The sequence below is a fragment of the Haliotis rufescens genome, unplaced genomic scaffold, assembly GCF_023055435.1.
Source record: "Haliotis rufescens isolate VD_foot unplaced genomic scaffold, xgHalRufe1.0.p SCAF_12, whole genome shotgun sequence".
In the NCBI taxonomy this organism is placed as follows: Eukaryota; Metazoa; Mollusca; class Gastropoda; order Lepetellida; family Haliotidae; genus Haliotis; species Haliotis rufescens.
The window spans coordinates 5,801,346-5,814,663 of record NW_025963802.1 but is presented as its reverse complement, the minus strand read 5'-3'; the positions used below and the strand labels follow the sequence as shown (position 1 = coordinate 5,814,663).

The 13,318-nt window shown below is 40.0% G+C and overlaps 1 protein-coding gene across 1 annotated transcript; it reads left to right on the top strand.

Annotated features, from left to right (window-relative positions):
• The first annotated feature begins 1,278 nt into the window (after window positions 1–1,278).
• On the top strand, window positions 1,279–12,901 carry LOC124141255 (hydroxylysine kinase-like). The gene is made up of 6 exons (XM_046509221.2): window positions 1,279–1,453; window positions 6,744–6,993; window positions 8,175–8,309; window positions 9,250–9,380; window positions 11,587–11,761; window positions 12,334–12,901. Exons 2-6 carry the CDS (start codon window positions 6,744–6,746, stop codon window positions 12,801–12,803), a joined length of 1,161 nt encoding a protein of 386 aa, XP_046365177.2. The 5' UTR covers window positions 1,279–1,453; the 3' UTR covers window positions 12,804–12,901.
• Window positions 12,902–13,318: the final 417 nt, after the last annotated feature.

Sequence of the window (13,318 nt, the reverse complement as noted above, 5' to 3'; positions counted from 1 at the left end):
ATGTGTGAAGCCCATTTCTGGTGTCCCCCGCCGTGATATTGCTGGAATATTGCTAAACGCGGCGTAAAACCATACTCACTCACTCACTTTCTTAGCTGGAGCAAAACCTGGCAATGCGTTCACATAAGCATCTCGCTGCAAAGAAAAGCAAAAATTCATGTGTCGTCTTATGTGAAGGCAGATCCGGGGTAAAATAGGTCTTCAGCAACCCATGCTTGCCGTAAAAGGAAAATAACGGGATCAGGTGGTCAGACTCGCTGACTTGGTTGATGCATGTCATCGTATCCAAAATGCGTGGATCACGAGAGGTCGCCTAGCCACCCGTGTCCCCAGTTGATTTAGAAAGAAGGTATCACATTGAAGTATGGAACTTCAACGTAGTTCCTGCTAGACGACCTCATTTGCATATTTATCTGATCATGAAACCAAATTTATCGTTTTGTTTGATCGCGTCCATAACACTATCCTTTATGTGAAAAAACACTAAAATGTTTAACAAAAAACCCGCCAAGCAACACCTTGGTGGAATTATACTCAACCGTCAATACCGAGTGAAAAAACAATCTGGAAAAAATACATTTTTTTCAACTGGTTTTACAAAAACAAATTTAAACAAAAGGTCTCATTTACTTGACATGCTGAAAAATATTTTAATGTCTCGAAACAAAATCTCCGCGCTACCGTAATTCCGGAACCTTGTAAATCCGGACATTTTTTTTGAAGAGCACTGTCCGGATTAACGGGTTTTTTTCTGTATCTATAACTGGTACTACACTCAGTACTGACCTTTCAGAATTACAGCAGATGACTAGCGTACACTCAGGAACTATCTCATCAATCACATCGTGCTCGGTGACAACAGCCGAACACGCCTTAACATCTGCATCCCTACCACCATCAGTTAGGGCACTCGATCAGCTTATGCTTGGATATACACTCAGGATTCCAAACGTATTTTAGGGACCGTAGAACGGTAACCTCTGCCCTTGATTTTGTGTCGGTGGTGACGTCACATGCAGTTTTCTGCCTCCTGGAGTAAGTTCACTGGTATGTTCCTCGTTTTGTATTTTATCATATTTACTTTAATAACTAAAAGTCTACATTATACCAGCAACACAACTTTTAAAATATCCGGCACCATGTACAGTTTGTTTAATAGCATCTACTTAAATTACCCCGGTTCCGATTTTGTTGGCCATTATAGCGTATTTGTTATGCACTAATAGATTTTGATGCCCACATGTTACAGCGAGTTGAGCTTACCCTGGCCTTTCTGGGTCAGGCCACAGTGGGAGGTTATACGTTACATGTCAGTCTCTGGTGTGGACTCAAAATACGTAGTTTGAGTGACACGTTGAACTCGCTACACACAACGTCACAGATTATTTAGCAGCGGACACAAAGCAGCCATTGCATCGGCATCGGCATCGGCATCGGCAGACAGACGGCAAAGGTATATTTTCAATATGAGGTCACACATTTTCTGTTCTATTGTTAAGGTTTATTCTCTAGGCAAAGTGGGGTGGGGTAGCCTAGTGGTTATAGCGTTCGCTCGTCACACCGAAACCCCGGGTTCAATTCCCCACTTGGGTACAATGTGTGAAGCCAATTTCTGGTGTCCCAAACCGTGATATTGCTGGAATATTGCTAAAAGCGGCGTAAAACCATACTCACTAAAAAAACCCAGAAATATTTTGATATACAGACATACAGGCATCAAGGGACCTTTGGTTTGTAAATATTATTTTTTGTATTTTTGTTGTTGAAATTATACATTTTGATTGTAAGCTATACTTTTGACCTAAAAATCAAATAAATATTATTTTTTATTGAAACCTTATTCACCTTTGATTCAGTACCCCCCACCGTGATATTGCTGTAATATTGCTAAAAGCGGCGTAAACAATACTCCTCCACTCTCTAGCCAATATGCTTATGTAGCTTAAAATTAATATACAAGTACTTTCTGGAGCTCATACTTGTTTAATTTAGTTTTATTTTAGTTTTTATTTGGCATAAACTTATATGGGTCGGTTTGTTTACGGGAAGCGAATACAGGCTTATTTTTTTAAAAGCGCATGATGTCAACGATCCCAATTACGTGGATCGATGCTCATGATGTCAACCACTGGATTGTCTGGTCCAGACTCGATTATTTTGCAGACCGGCGTTATATAGCTGGAATATTGCTGAGTGCGGCGTTAAACAACAAACAAACAAACAAACAAAAGCGCAGGATGTTTACTCACGATACTTTACTTGTACCATGAGTCAGGTATTAACTCCTCTGCCTGTCAGAGAAGGCGATATGTTCTCTTGAAATACTGAAGCAGCTTTAAAGTCAACCCACTCATGAAAATGCGTGCTGCGTCAAACCCCAACATATTTTATATCATTCATAGCTGTTTTCACCCGTATAACAAATGTTTGTTTGTTTCATGTTGTTTAACGCCGCACTTAGCAATATTCCAGCTATATGACGCCGGTCTGTAAATAATCGAATCTGGACCAGACAAGCAAGTGGTTGATATCATGAGCATCGATACACGAAATTGGGATACGATGACATGCTTTAATCAAGTCAGCGAGCCTGACCACCCGATCCCGTTAGTCGCCTCTTACGACAAGCTTAGTCTCCTTTAACGGCAAGAATGGTAAGCTGAAGACCTATCATGACCCGGATCATCACAGACATATTAGAAATGTATCCAAGTTGTCTATAACGTATGAAACTATAGTCTCTCATAATTTTACAAGTAATGGCTTATATATCTCAGCCCACTGTTTTGTAATTTTAGTGAACTATTTCACCATAAGGTGAGACTTCAAATAATGAGACCTTTGTTTGTCTGTCGGTCTCTCCGAACAGACGAAGATGAACTCAATCTTTGAACTTCTCTGCTCAAACCAAAGCAATCCAGTCTTAACCAATTCTAGCGTCCAGCCATTGTCAAAATGAGCTTGAAGTGCATGAAGAAATTAAGAAGGTGTTTGCCTTGAATAATTAACCAATTCTTGCGTCCAGCCATTTTCAAAATGACCTAGAAATGCATGAAGAAATTAAGAAGGTGTTTGCCTTGAATAATTAACCAATTCTTGCGTCCAGCCATTGTCAAAATGAGCTTGAAGTGCATGAAGAAATTAAGAAGGTGTTTGCCTTGAATAATTAACCAATTCTTGCGTCCAGCCATTGTCAAAATGACCTAGAAATGCATGAAGAAATTAACAAGGTGTTTGCCTTGAATAATTAACCAATTCTTGCGTCCAGCCATTGTCAAGTGTTTGCCTTGAATAATTAACCAATTCTTGCGTCCAGCCATTGTCAAAATGAGCTTGAAGTGCATGAAGAAATTAAGGTGTTTGCCTTGAATAATTAACCAATTCTTGCGTCCAGCCATTGTCAAAATGAGCTTGAAGTGCATGAAGAAATTAAGAAGGTGTTTGCTTTGAATAATCATTTTGAGGCAGACAGATATGTTCATTTACGTCTCACTGGTGGCAAGGTGATAGAGCACACAGACAAATAGCTCCGACTTGTTTGAATAAAAACAAAGTAAATATCTACCTGCCAGGGCCATACCTTGGACAAGGACAAGAGGAAGCATCATGGGTTGTGACCTAACAACATACAGAAGCAGCATCGGATGCTTTACATGTATTTTTGTCGCATTCATGTTTGGTAGAGTGAAGCGAGTGATACCCATGCGTGTCGCCATGCTGCACGTGCCGAACGGGACAGGTGGGCTCATGAGAGCGACCGTACTTGTCAGTGTTGCGATTTTGATACAGTTGTGTAAAGATGTTGAGAGTAACCCGGGCCCCGGACCAAACACCAGAGGTAAACAAGGTACACTGGACCTCATGGTTGACCCTATCAGTCGAGATATTTTGGTGGAAATTCGAAATGTGAGGAAAGAAATGTCTGAAAACTTTGCAAATTTGACACGAAGAATGAATAACATGGAACAAGATATCCAGTCGTTGGTCAGTGAAAATACAGAACTGAGAGATGAGGTGTTACATCTTACCCGCAAAATAAACTCTATGGAAAGCCAGGCCAAAAGAAACAACGTGATTTTCTATAACGTGGAAGGACAGTCATCTGAATCGTATGAAGATACCCTCGATGCCGTAACCAAGGTGATGACCGAAACTATGAACTTTAAATATGAAGATTTTGCAGTGCTTAATGTAAGAAGACTACCATCCAAGGCATCCGGTCCCAACCAGTGCTCGTCACATTTGCCCAACCTAACCACAAGTCGAAAGTAATGATGGGGGCAAATATCTGAAAAGCCGTAAATGATACTTACATCTACGTAGATGATACTTTCATTTACGTAAATGATACTTACATCTACGTAGATGATACTTTCATTTACGTGGACGATGCTTTCATCTACGTAGATAATACTACACACATCTACGTAGAAGATACTTTCATCCACGTAGATAATATGATAATCAACGTAGAAGAAAGCATCATCCACGATCAAATTAGGTAACAATATTTTCTAGTGTAATCGACACTTGTTCCGGGTTAGTTATATGTAACTTCTGGCTCAATTAATAATGACTGATTTGTTTGCCTTTCTACCTTGATACGCTGGACAAAGGGACATTGTCATCACAGGTTGAATATATGCATATTTATTTTTTTGTTTTTCTCGTATTTCAATAAGTGTATGCTATGTTTCTGAACGGGTCGTTCTGTTTCGTTTCTGTGTGTGAAAACAGTTCGCACACACACTTTACTTCGCGGAAACAGCTTTAAAAAAAGCATGCATATGCGCCACATGTGTCGTATTATTTTCAGTTGGGCTTCAGAGATAGGATCAGCAACATCGTTTGACACTCGTATTATTTATTAATAGTGATCGTTATAGAAAGTTAGGAATTCACAAAGTTTTGTAGAAGTCAATTAAAATACCATAGTAATTGTTGTTTTAGAATTGTTGCCTTAAACCAAGATATAACTTTTAAAATGATTTAGTGTTCTCTACCGTTTGCACTGGTACTTTTTCTGCTGATCACATGCCTTTATTGAGGTACAGTAAACTACGGTTATAACGAACTCAAAGGGACCACTAATTTTGGTTCGTTATAACCGTAGTTCGTTATAAGCATTTATCATCCAAAACTGGCTCCCACGGGAGATATCGCTTGGATGAGATCAAGCGATATCTACACTGTAGATATCGCTGCAATGAAATTACATCACAATGCTTTGCAGACCATTGTGACGTCACTGGTTACCATGACGTCACAATCAAATGACATCACTAATGGCTCTGCTACTGAAGCTGTTTGCAGTACTTTTTACACTGAAAACACTGCTAATTACTGTCTACAAATTGAAAAAGTTGAAAGAATGATGTTGGATGATAAATAAAATCTCACCCGAGTGTCTTTTGATATCAAATATATCAACACTCGTTGATAAAAGTGGCAAAAATCCTCGGCAAGCCTCGGAATTTTCCCACTTTTATCAACTCGTGTTGATATATTTGATATCAAAAGACACTCGGGTGAGATTCTCTATATATACAGCATATATACAACAAATGGCCAGGACTAAAAAATAAGTTCGTTATGCCGGTCAGTTCGTTATAAGCGTGTTCGTTATAACCGTAGTTTACTGTACTATCTTAACACCGCATAAAGTAAATCATTATTTCAATGTAACTGGAGAAAACCGGACACATGTAACAACCGTAATAAAGAAAACAGGGCCCCCAACTGTTCTAAAAACTACAAACAAACAAACACGCAACTATAGGTCATTATTCAAAATTTTGAGAAATTATATATCAACCATAACATGGTTAAAGTCGGAGAAATCACTCCAATATGTCGAATCTCATGATTTCTGCATCACGGAAATTAGGGTTAAGAGGTAAAACGTGAATATGAAGGGGTGAGAATCACTCAAACTTTAAAACTATATCAAATCAATACTCGTCATCATTCTATGAAGCACTGAAGGCCTATTCTGCAGTTTGTGTTTTTATTTTAGCGCTGATAGTTTAACAATTTGAAATGATCTCAGTATGTTGTAAACTAAGGAAAAGACCAAATGAAAATAAACAACCAACATGCTCCCAAATTTTTAATTAAATAAAGAGTAATTAAGTAATCATTTTTATTGAAAAAATAAATGTTTGTATAAATTATTATTCAACTTGGATCGCAACTTTACAAGTCAATATCACTGTCCAAGTCACGATACCTTCTATAATATCACATACGGAGATGCAAATATCTTCTACGCAGATTAAAGTATTATCTACGAAGCTGATACATTTTGAGACTGGCACTAATACGCTTCCATACTCAGCGATTTATGAGAGACGGTCACAATTTTCATTTGACTATGCTAAAGCACATAATACGATTAGATGTAATTCATAGCACATTTGTGAATTATCTGTATAAAATATATCGTCGTTTATCTAATATGGCACGGCAGGTCCTGGAAATGTGAAAGGTTACATATGGTCTTGTAAAAAAGTAACGCATTTATTTTTGGTTTGTACTATTAAAGCCCGGTATCCTAATAGAGCATACATTAAAAAACACTTCTCTAGCATCATCATACATGGGACATTCCGTTAAAATATGCATTTCATCCTCAATTTCCTTCATACAATTAAAACAGGTTCTAAGTTGGGCTGGGACATTTTCATCATCGCATCCTTATGCTCGGTTGGTAACTGTTGTTTGCATTATTTCAATATTTCCAGATGGCGGATTTTTTCAAGCCCGGAAGAGCAAAGAGACCATCTTTGACGGAATCATTCATAGGAACCATCCTTTCTAAACACTATGGTCTGCGCATGTTCAGTTGTCAGGAACTAAACAGCTATGACGATTTTAACTTCCGGGTCAAGGCAGAGTCGAACGGAACAAATGAAAACTTGAAGGAAGTCAGTTGCCATGGTTTTGTCTTCAAAGTGTTGAACTCTCTCGACTCCTTGAATACTGGCGTCACAGGTGAGACATTCATATTTAAGCTGTATGTCGAGGGTTATATGCTAGTCCTTGTCAAGGGTTATAATAAATCTATTTCATGTCAAGGGTAATAATTCACTAGTATTCCGTGTCGTTGGTTATATTCTATTCCACGTCATGGGTTATCAAATACTAGTATTATATGTCAAAGGTTATATTCTGTTCCACGTGAAGGGTTATCACCTACTGGTATTCCATGTCAAGAGTTATCACATATGCTATGTCAAGGGTTATAACACACAAGTATTCCATGTCAAGGGATATCATACGCATGTACTAGTTTTCTATGTCAAGGGTTTTACTAATATTTCATATCAACAGTTATCACATGGTTCACGTCAAGGGTTATCATATACTAAACTGCCAGTCAAAAGAAAGTATACGCATCAAAACGTTACTAGGCTGAAAGGTTATCACATATTCCGTATCAAGGGTTATCACATATTCCATGTCAAGGGTTATCAAATGTTCCATGTCAACGCTTATTTATTCCATGTCAAGGATTATCACATATTCCATGTCAAGGGCTATCACATATTCCATGTCAAGAGTTATCATATATTCCATGTCAAGGGTTATCATATATTACATGTCAAGGGTCATCATATATTACATGTCAAAGGGTTATTACATATTCCATGTCAAGTGTTATCACATATTCCATGTCAAGAGTTATCATATATTCCATGTCAAGGGTTATCATATATTCCATGTCAAGAGTTATCATATATTCCATGTCAAGGGTTATCATATATTACATGTCAAGGGTCATCATATATTCCATGTCAAGAGTTATCATATATTCCATGTCAAGAGTTATCATATATTCCATGTCAAGGGTTATCATATATTACATGTCAAGGGTTATCATATATTCCATGTCAAGAGTTATCATATATTCCATGTCAAGAGTTATCATATATTCCATGTCAAGGGTTATCATATATTACATGTCAAGGGTTATTACATATTCCATGTCAAGTGTTATCACATATTCCATGTCAAGTGTTATCACATATTCCATGTCAAGGGTCATCATATATTCCATGTCAGATGTTATTACTAGTATATGTTCCATGTCAAGTTCATACCCGTTTCTGTGTCACTCTTCACTGAGCTGCACCTAGCGGAAAGAATGACCTCGAACTGGGATATAATTTCAGAAGCTCAGCACGAGATGATGTCTCGGGTGTATGAGAGTGGTATCCTCACCCCCCGGGCCGTTCCTACACTCACCGGACACCTTTACCTGACGGTGAACCTGCTCCTTAGGGGTTGTGAAAATACAGACAACACTGGTCAGTGTCAGTTTGGCGCTCCAGCCATCTCATGTATTCTTAACATTTGACTTCAATATGTGTTTACGTTGATGGAGGTATACGCAGATTGACACTGTGTATTCACCAGTTTTACGTTGATGGAGGTATACGCAGATTGACACTGTGCACACTTCAGGTTTTACGTTGATGGAGGTATACGCAGATTGACACTGTGCACACTTCAGGTTTTACGTTGATGGAGGTATACGCAGATTGACACTGTGCACACACCAGGCTTTACGTTATGGAGTTATACGCAGATTCACACTGTGCACACACCAGGTTTTACGTTGATGGAGGTATTCGCAGATTGACACTGTGCATACACCAGGTTTTACGTTGATGGAGGTATACGCAGATTGACACTGTGCACACACCAGGATTTACGTTGATGGAGTTATACGCAGATTGACACTGTGCATACACGAGGTTTTACGTTAATACGTTCATCGACTAAAAAACTGCTGAAGTCAATGCTTATAAAATAAATCTATTTACAATAATTGCTCCACATACTGTTTATGTAATTGTTGACACCAAAAAACTGTGGACAACGATTCTAAGTCAGAGACATCATCGGCCGCAATAATGCAACACAAGCCCCGTCCAATCTCTTTTCAGCCAATCAGGAAACAATAAATAGTCCGCTTGTGGGCGTTGCCTAAATATTTTTAGGTTATTTAAAAACAAAAATGCTTTGTCAGCCAGTCACATGACATGGAATCACTTGCAATTGTGTGTCTACAGATAAACCCGTTATTCCGGGCCCTATTAGTACGAAAACCTCAAGACGGATGGTTACCGTTTGTTACTGATATATATTTATGTATTCATGTATTTATGAAAGGGCATTACTCGGTGAAAAGATTTACTCTCATTATTGGAGCAGTTATCGCAATCACTGATACATGTTTTGCAGACACTGACTCCCCCTTCATAGTGCGGCTGTTTGAGTATGTCCCGGGGACAATACTAGAATCTGTCCCCCTCACCCCGGGGCTGTGCTACAAGGTGGGGGTGATGGCGGGCAGAGTGAACACTGCGTTAAAGGTGAGAACTACTGGAGCCTTATATGCTCGCTCTTTCACGACTGGCTGCATGTATCGAGTCTTGGCAAGGCAAAACACTGGTTGATAGCCAAACCCATTGAGATCAGATCTTTCACGATGCCTCCCAAGAAGCCGTCAAGATCGTGAGTACACCTCCACAGGAGATCGCTTCTGGTGAATTTTGACCCCCCAATTTATGTGGAGGAAGTGTGTGTTCTTTGGCCAATCAGATATCAGCTTTCTTAAACGTTTCGGCTTCATCTTTAACGATTGGAAATCGGAAATTCGATTTTACCAAAAAACTCCAAACAGAACACAAATACTACTTCGAAGGTCCTCTCTTTGGGTGTAGATGCCACAGCGCCATACTACAGGGTTCATAAAATACCCACAACTATAGAGGGTGGCCTTTATCGTTTTGTTTTCGGAATAAGCCGATTAACTTCGTGTTTGACATTAATACTATCGTGATTTCGGAATTGTGAATAAATATGACTCTAGATGTATTGACTTATTATTAAAATAAATATTAATATTTTCTACATTACATGTTTTCTAACCACCAGATACTATTACCCTGCTCTTACGGCAAACATTGTATACCATGGTCACCAATAAGAAAATGTATGCTTAAACAGATCGAAGAATCCCCGAGAGACGAAATACACTCTTCAAAAAAAGAAACGCATAGGTGTTTTGAGAATTCCAATTAGATTTTATTTCCCAGCAATCGTCATAAAGACAATTCTTATGTTTGATTCCCGTTAATCATGTCATGTTTGTTGTGCTTGGCGCAAACACATCTCAAAATGTTTTTTTGTAAACGTTTATCAGCAAAAATGCAAAGGATGCACGGAAATTGCTTTGAGATAAAGTTTTCAGCACAATGCACGTGCAAAATGTTGGAAACAGGAGTAGAGACACTGACTATAAAAGACCGTACAAAATTCATCAGTTCATTACGAATTTTCTGACGTGAACGGAGATCGAAAAATGCCAAGATTAACTGCAGCTGACCGAAATATCGCAATTGGACGTTTGGAAGCAGGGGAGTCCCAGTCTGCCGTTGCAAGACACTTCAACGGATATACCCGCATTAATTTGACTCAAGATCATCCCAGAAGTGGAAGACCAAGAGTGACCACCCCTGCTCAGGATCGGTACATCCGGTTGCATCACCTTCGGTATCGATATGCTACAGCAACGGACACTGCAGGACAAGTGCCTGGTATGCGAAGAATTTCCGACCAAACCATCAGAAATCGTCTGAGGGAAGTGGGAATTCGAGCGAGACGACCGAAAGTTGGACCTGTCTTGCGACGTCTACAACGACAAACGACGTGTCCGGTGGTGCAACAGAGTACAGGCATGGGATCTCAGGAACGGGCGACGCGTTTGGTTCAGCGATGAGTCACGTTTTCTTCATCAACGACGGGATGGAAGACAACGTGTATACCGACGTCGACATGAACGTTTTGCGCCCAACTGCGTTCGACAGGTGAACCAATTTGGTGGAGGGAGTGTCATGGTGTGGGGAGCCTTATCCTACACGGGTAGATCACAGTTAGTGGTTGTCCAGGGCAATCTTACAGCAAACAGATACATAGACCAAATTCTGCGTCCTCACCTCCTCCCAACTTTGGACCGCCAGAGGGAGCTGTTCCAACATGACAACGCTCGGCCACACACAAACCGTGCAACAGTTAATTTCCTTGTTAATGAGAACATCAATGTCCTTCCACGGCCGTCCAAATCACCTGATCTCAACCCGATTGAACATTTGTGGGACGAACTTGATCGACAAGTCTGTCAACGTCACCAGCGCCCCCACACGCCTTACAGGAAGAATGGTGAAGAATTCCCCACGAAAAAATCCGACGACTTGTGCAATCTGTGCCAAGGAGGTGTCGAGCAGTGACGGCTGCAAGAGATTGTGTGACCAGGTACTGACCATGACGCCCCCTTGTGGCTACACATGTGCAGTGACTGAACTGAATTAATGCTGACAATGACGACAATGCTTTTGTCGATCACAGTGTCTAATTTCATTTGATTGTGTTTACGCATATTCTGTGTAGATACTTTTACATCCGCTTAATAAAGATCCTTATTTTTTAACTCTGCGTTTCTTTTTAGTATTAGTCCTAATTTAACAGTTGAAAACAATAGCGAGCGACTGTCAAATCAGCATTTTAACTAATTTACAGGGGTTCCAGCATTCTGGTTTCCATGGTTACCAAAGAAAGTGGCACCTTGACCTTCTGCCGTGGCTAGTGAACTTGTTGCACGTGATTGAGGACAACGGCGACAGACAGATGGTCAGTGACGTCATCAAGACCTTTCAGTCATGTGTTCTTGATCAACGGAATGACTTGTCGCAAGGTAACGCCAATGGTTTGATTGTTTGTTGTTTACCGCCGCAATTTTCTCGCTGTAAATATTGAGTATGGACCAGACAATCCAGTAACTGACGTCACAAGCATCGCTCTTGTTTGATGTTTAACGCCGCACTCAGCAATACTCTAGCTATATGACTTCGGCCTGTAACTAATCGAATCTGGACCAGACAATCCAGTGATTGACATCATGAGCACCGATCTACGCATTTGGGATACCATGACATGCAACCAACCAAGTGACGGAGCCTGACTACTAGATCCATTTAGTCGTCTAATCACTGGATTGTCTGGTCCAGACTTCAGCAACCCAACCACAAACAAAACAAACAATATTATATATCTCGATACTCTGACAGTATCTGTCTTGTCAAAGTTCCAATGAAAATAATGAAATAATGAAACTATTCATGTCACTCTCCCCCTTCCCCTTTTATCCCCAAAACACTAAATATAACGTCAATGCAATAATACAGAGCGTGTTTTTCAAAAAAAATTATGAGCAATCTTAATTAGAACTTTCCTGTATAAACTCTGTAAACTTTTATGATTTTTCAGGAATGATACACGGTGATTTGAACGAAGGGAACATCCTGGTAACTGAAGCTGCGGATGACGACAGATGGAGGGATGAGCACGATGTGTCCGCCATCTTGGATTATGGTGACAGTGCTTATCAGCCATACATCTTTGAGGTTGCCATAGCAATGGCGTACATGTCAATCCTTAGCGACAACATCCCACCACAAACTGCATCCGGGTTTGTTCTGGCAGGCTATCTCACCCAGAATGATTTGTCCGACAGAGAAATAAAACTGTTAAAGTTATGTGTATGCGCGCGCATCACTCAGTCACTTGTTATCGGCGCCTACTCGTTCCATGTTGATTCCAGCAACGACTACACGCTTACCACGGCTAAGAAAGGCTGGCCACGACTTCGTCAACTGTGGGAAATGGACACAGAGCAGTTGGTCAGAGAGTGGCGAAGCATTGCTAGGACCTGCGAGGAAACACTCGTGACTGACTGATGATGGTGGCGATGATGATGATGATGATGATGATGATGATGATCATTTAGACTAAAAGCATGTAGAGTTACAAGACCCGTGAAGATCCGGGGTAGAATAGCAAAGTAAAATATATCATTAAAAATAGTGTTTGAAGAAACTTTATTCATGACCATATGTTTACAAACCTTTTTGTGATCGATATTCATTGCCATCTCCGTCAACCACCACCGTAACGATTTGGCAGGAGGGGATTTGAAAGTCCATCCGAAAACACTCCTCGCTTCGAAAGGCCTCGAAAACAATATCCCTACATCACTGAAGTCAAAGCACAGGAACTTGATCATAACATTCTTATCAAAGTTGATGAAATTCATTTCAGAAAACGCACAATTATGAAAATCATTCACGAACCACTGTTTCTGGGCCACAACTGTCACATTAATTTTGTTTCACACGCTTGCGTTAAATCTGATTCCTGGTGTGAAAAAAGCGGTTCCGTTTGGTAATCACATTGTACTAGCAGGCACATTCCC

What these genes read in the sequence shown, in the direction of transcription:
- LOC124141255 (XM_046509221.2), top strand. Translation starts at nt 6,744, where the DNA reads ATGGCGGATTTTTTCAAGCCCGGAAGAGCAAAGAGACCATCTTTGACG. An exon ending in CTTGAATACTGGCGTCACAG is followed by an intron (nt 6,994 to 8,174) that starts GTGAGACATTCA and finishes ATATAATTTCAG; the next exon opens with AAGCTCAGCACGAGATGATG. An exon ending in TGAAAATACAGACAACACTG is followed by an intron (nt 8,310 to 9,249) that starts GTCAGTGTCAGT and finishes CATGTTTTGCAG; the next exon opens with ACACTGACTCCCCCTTCATA.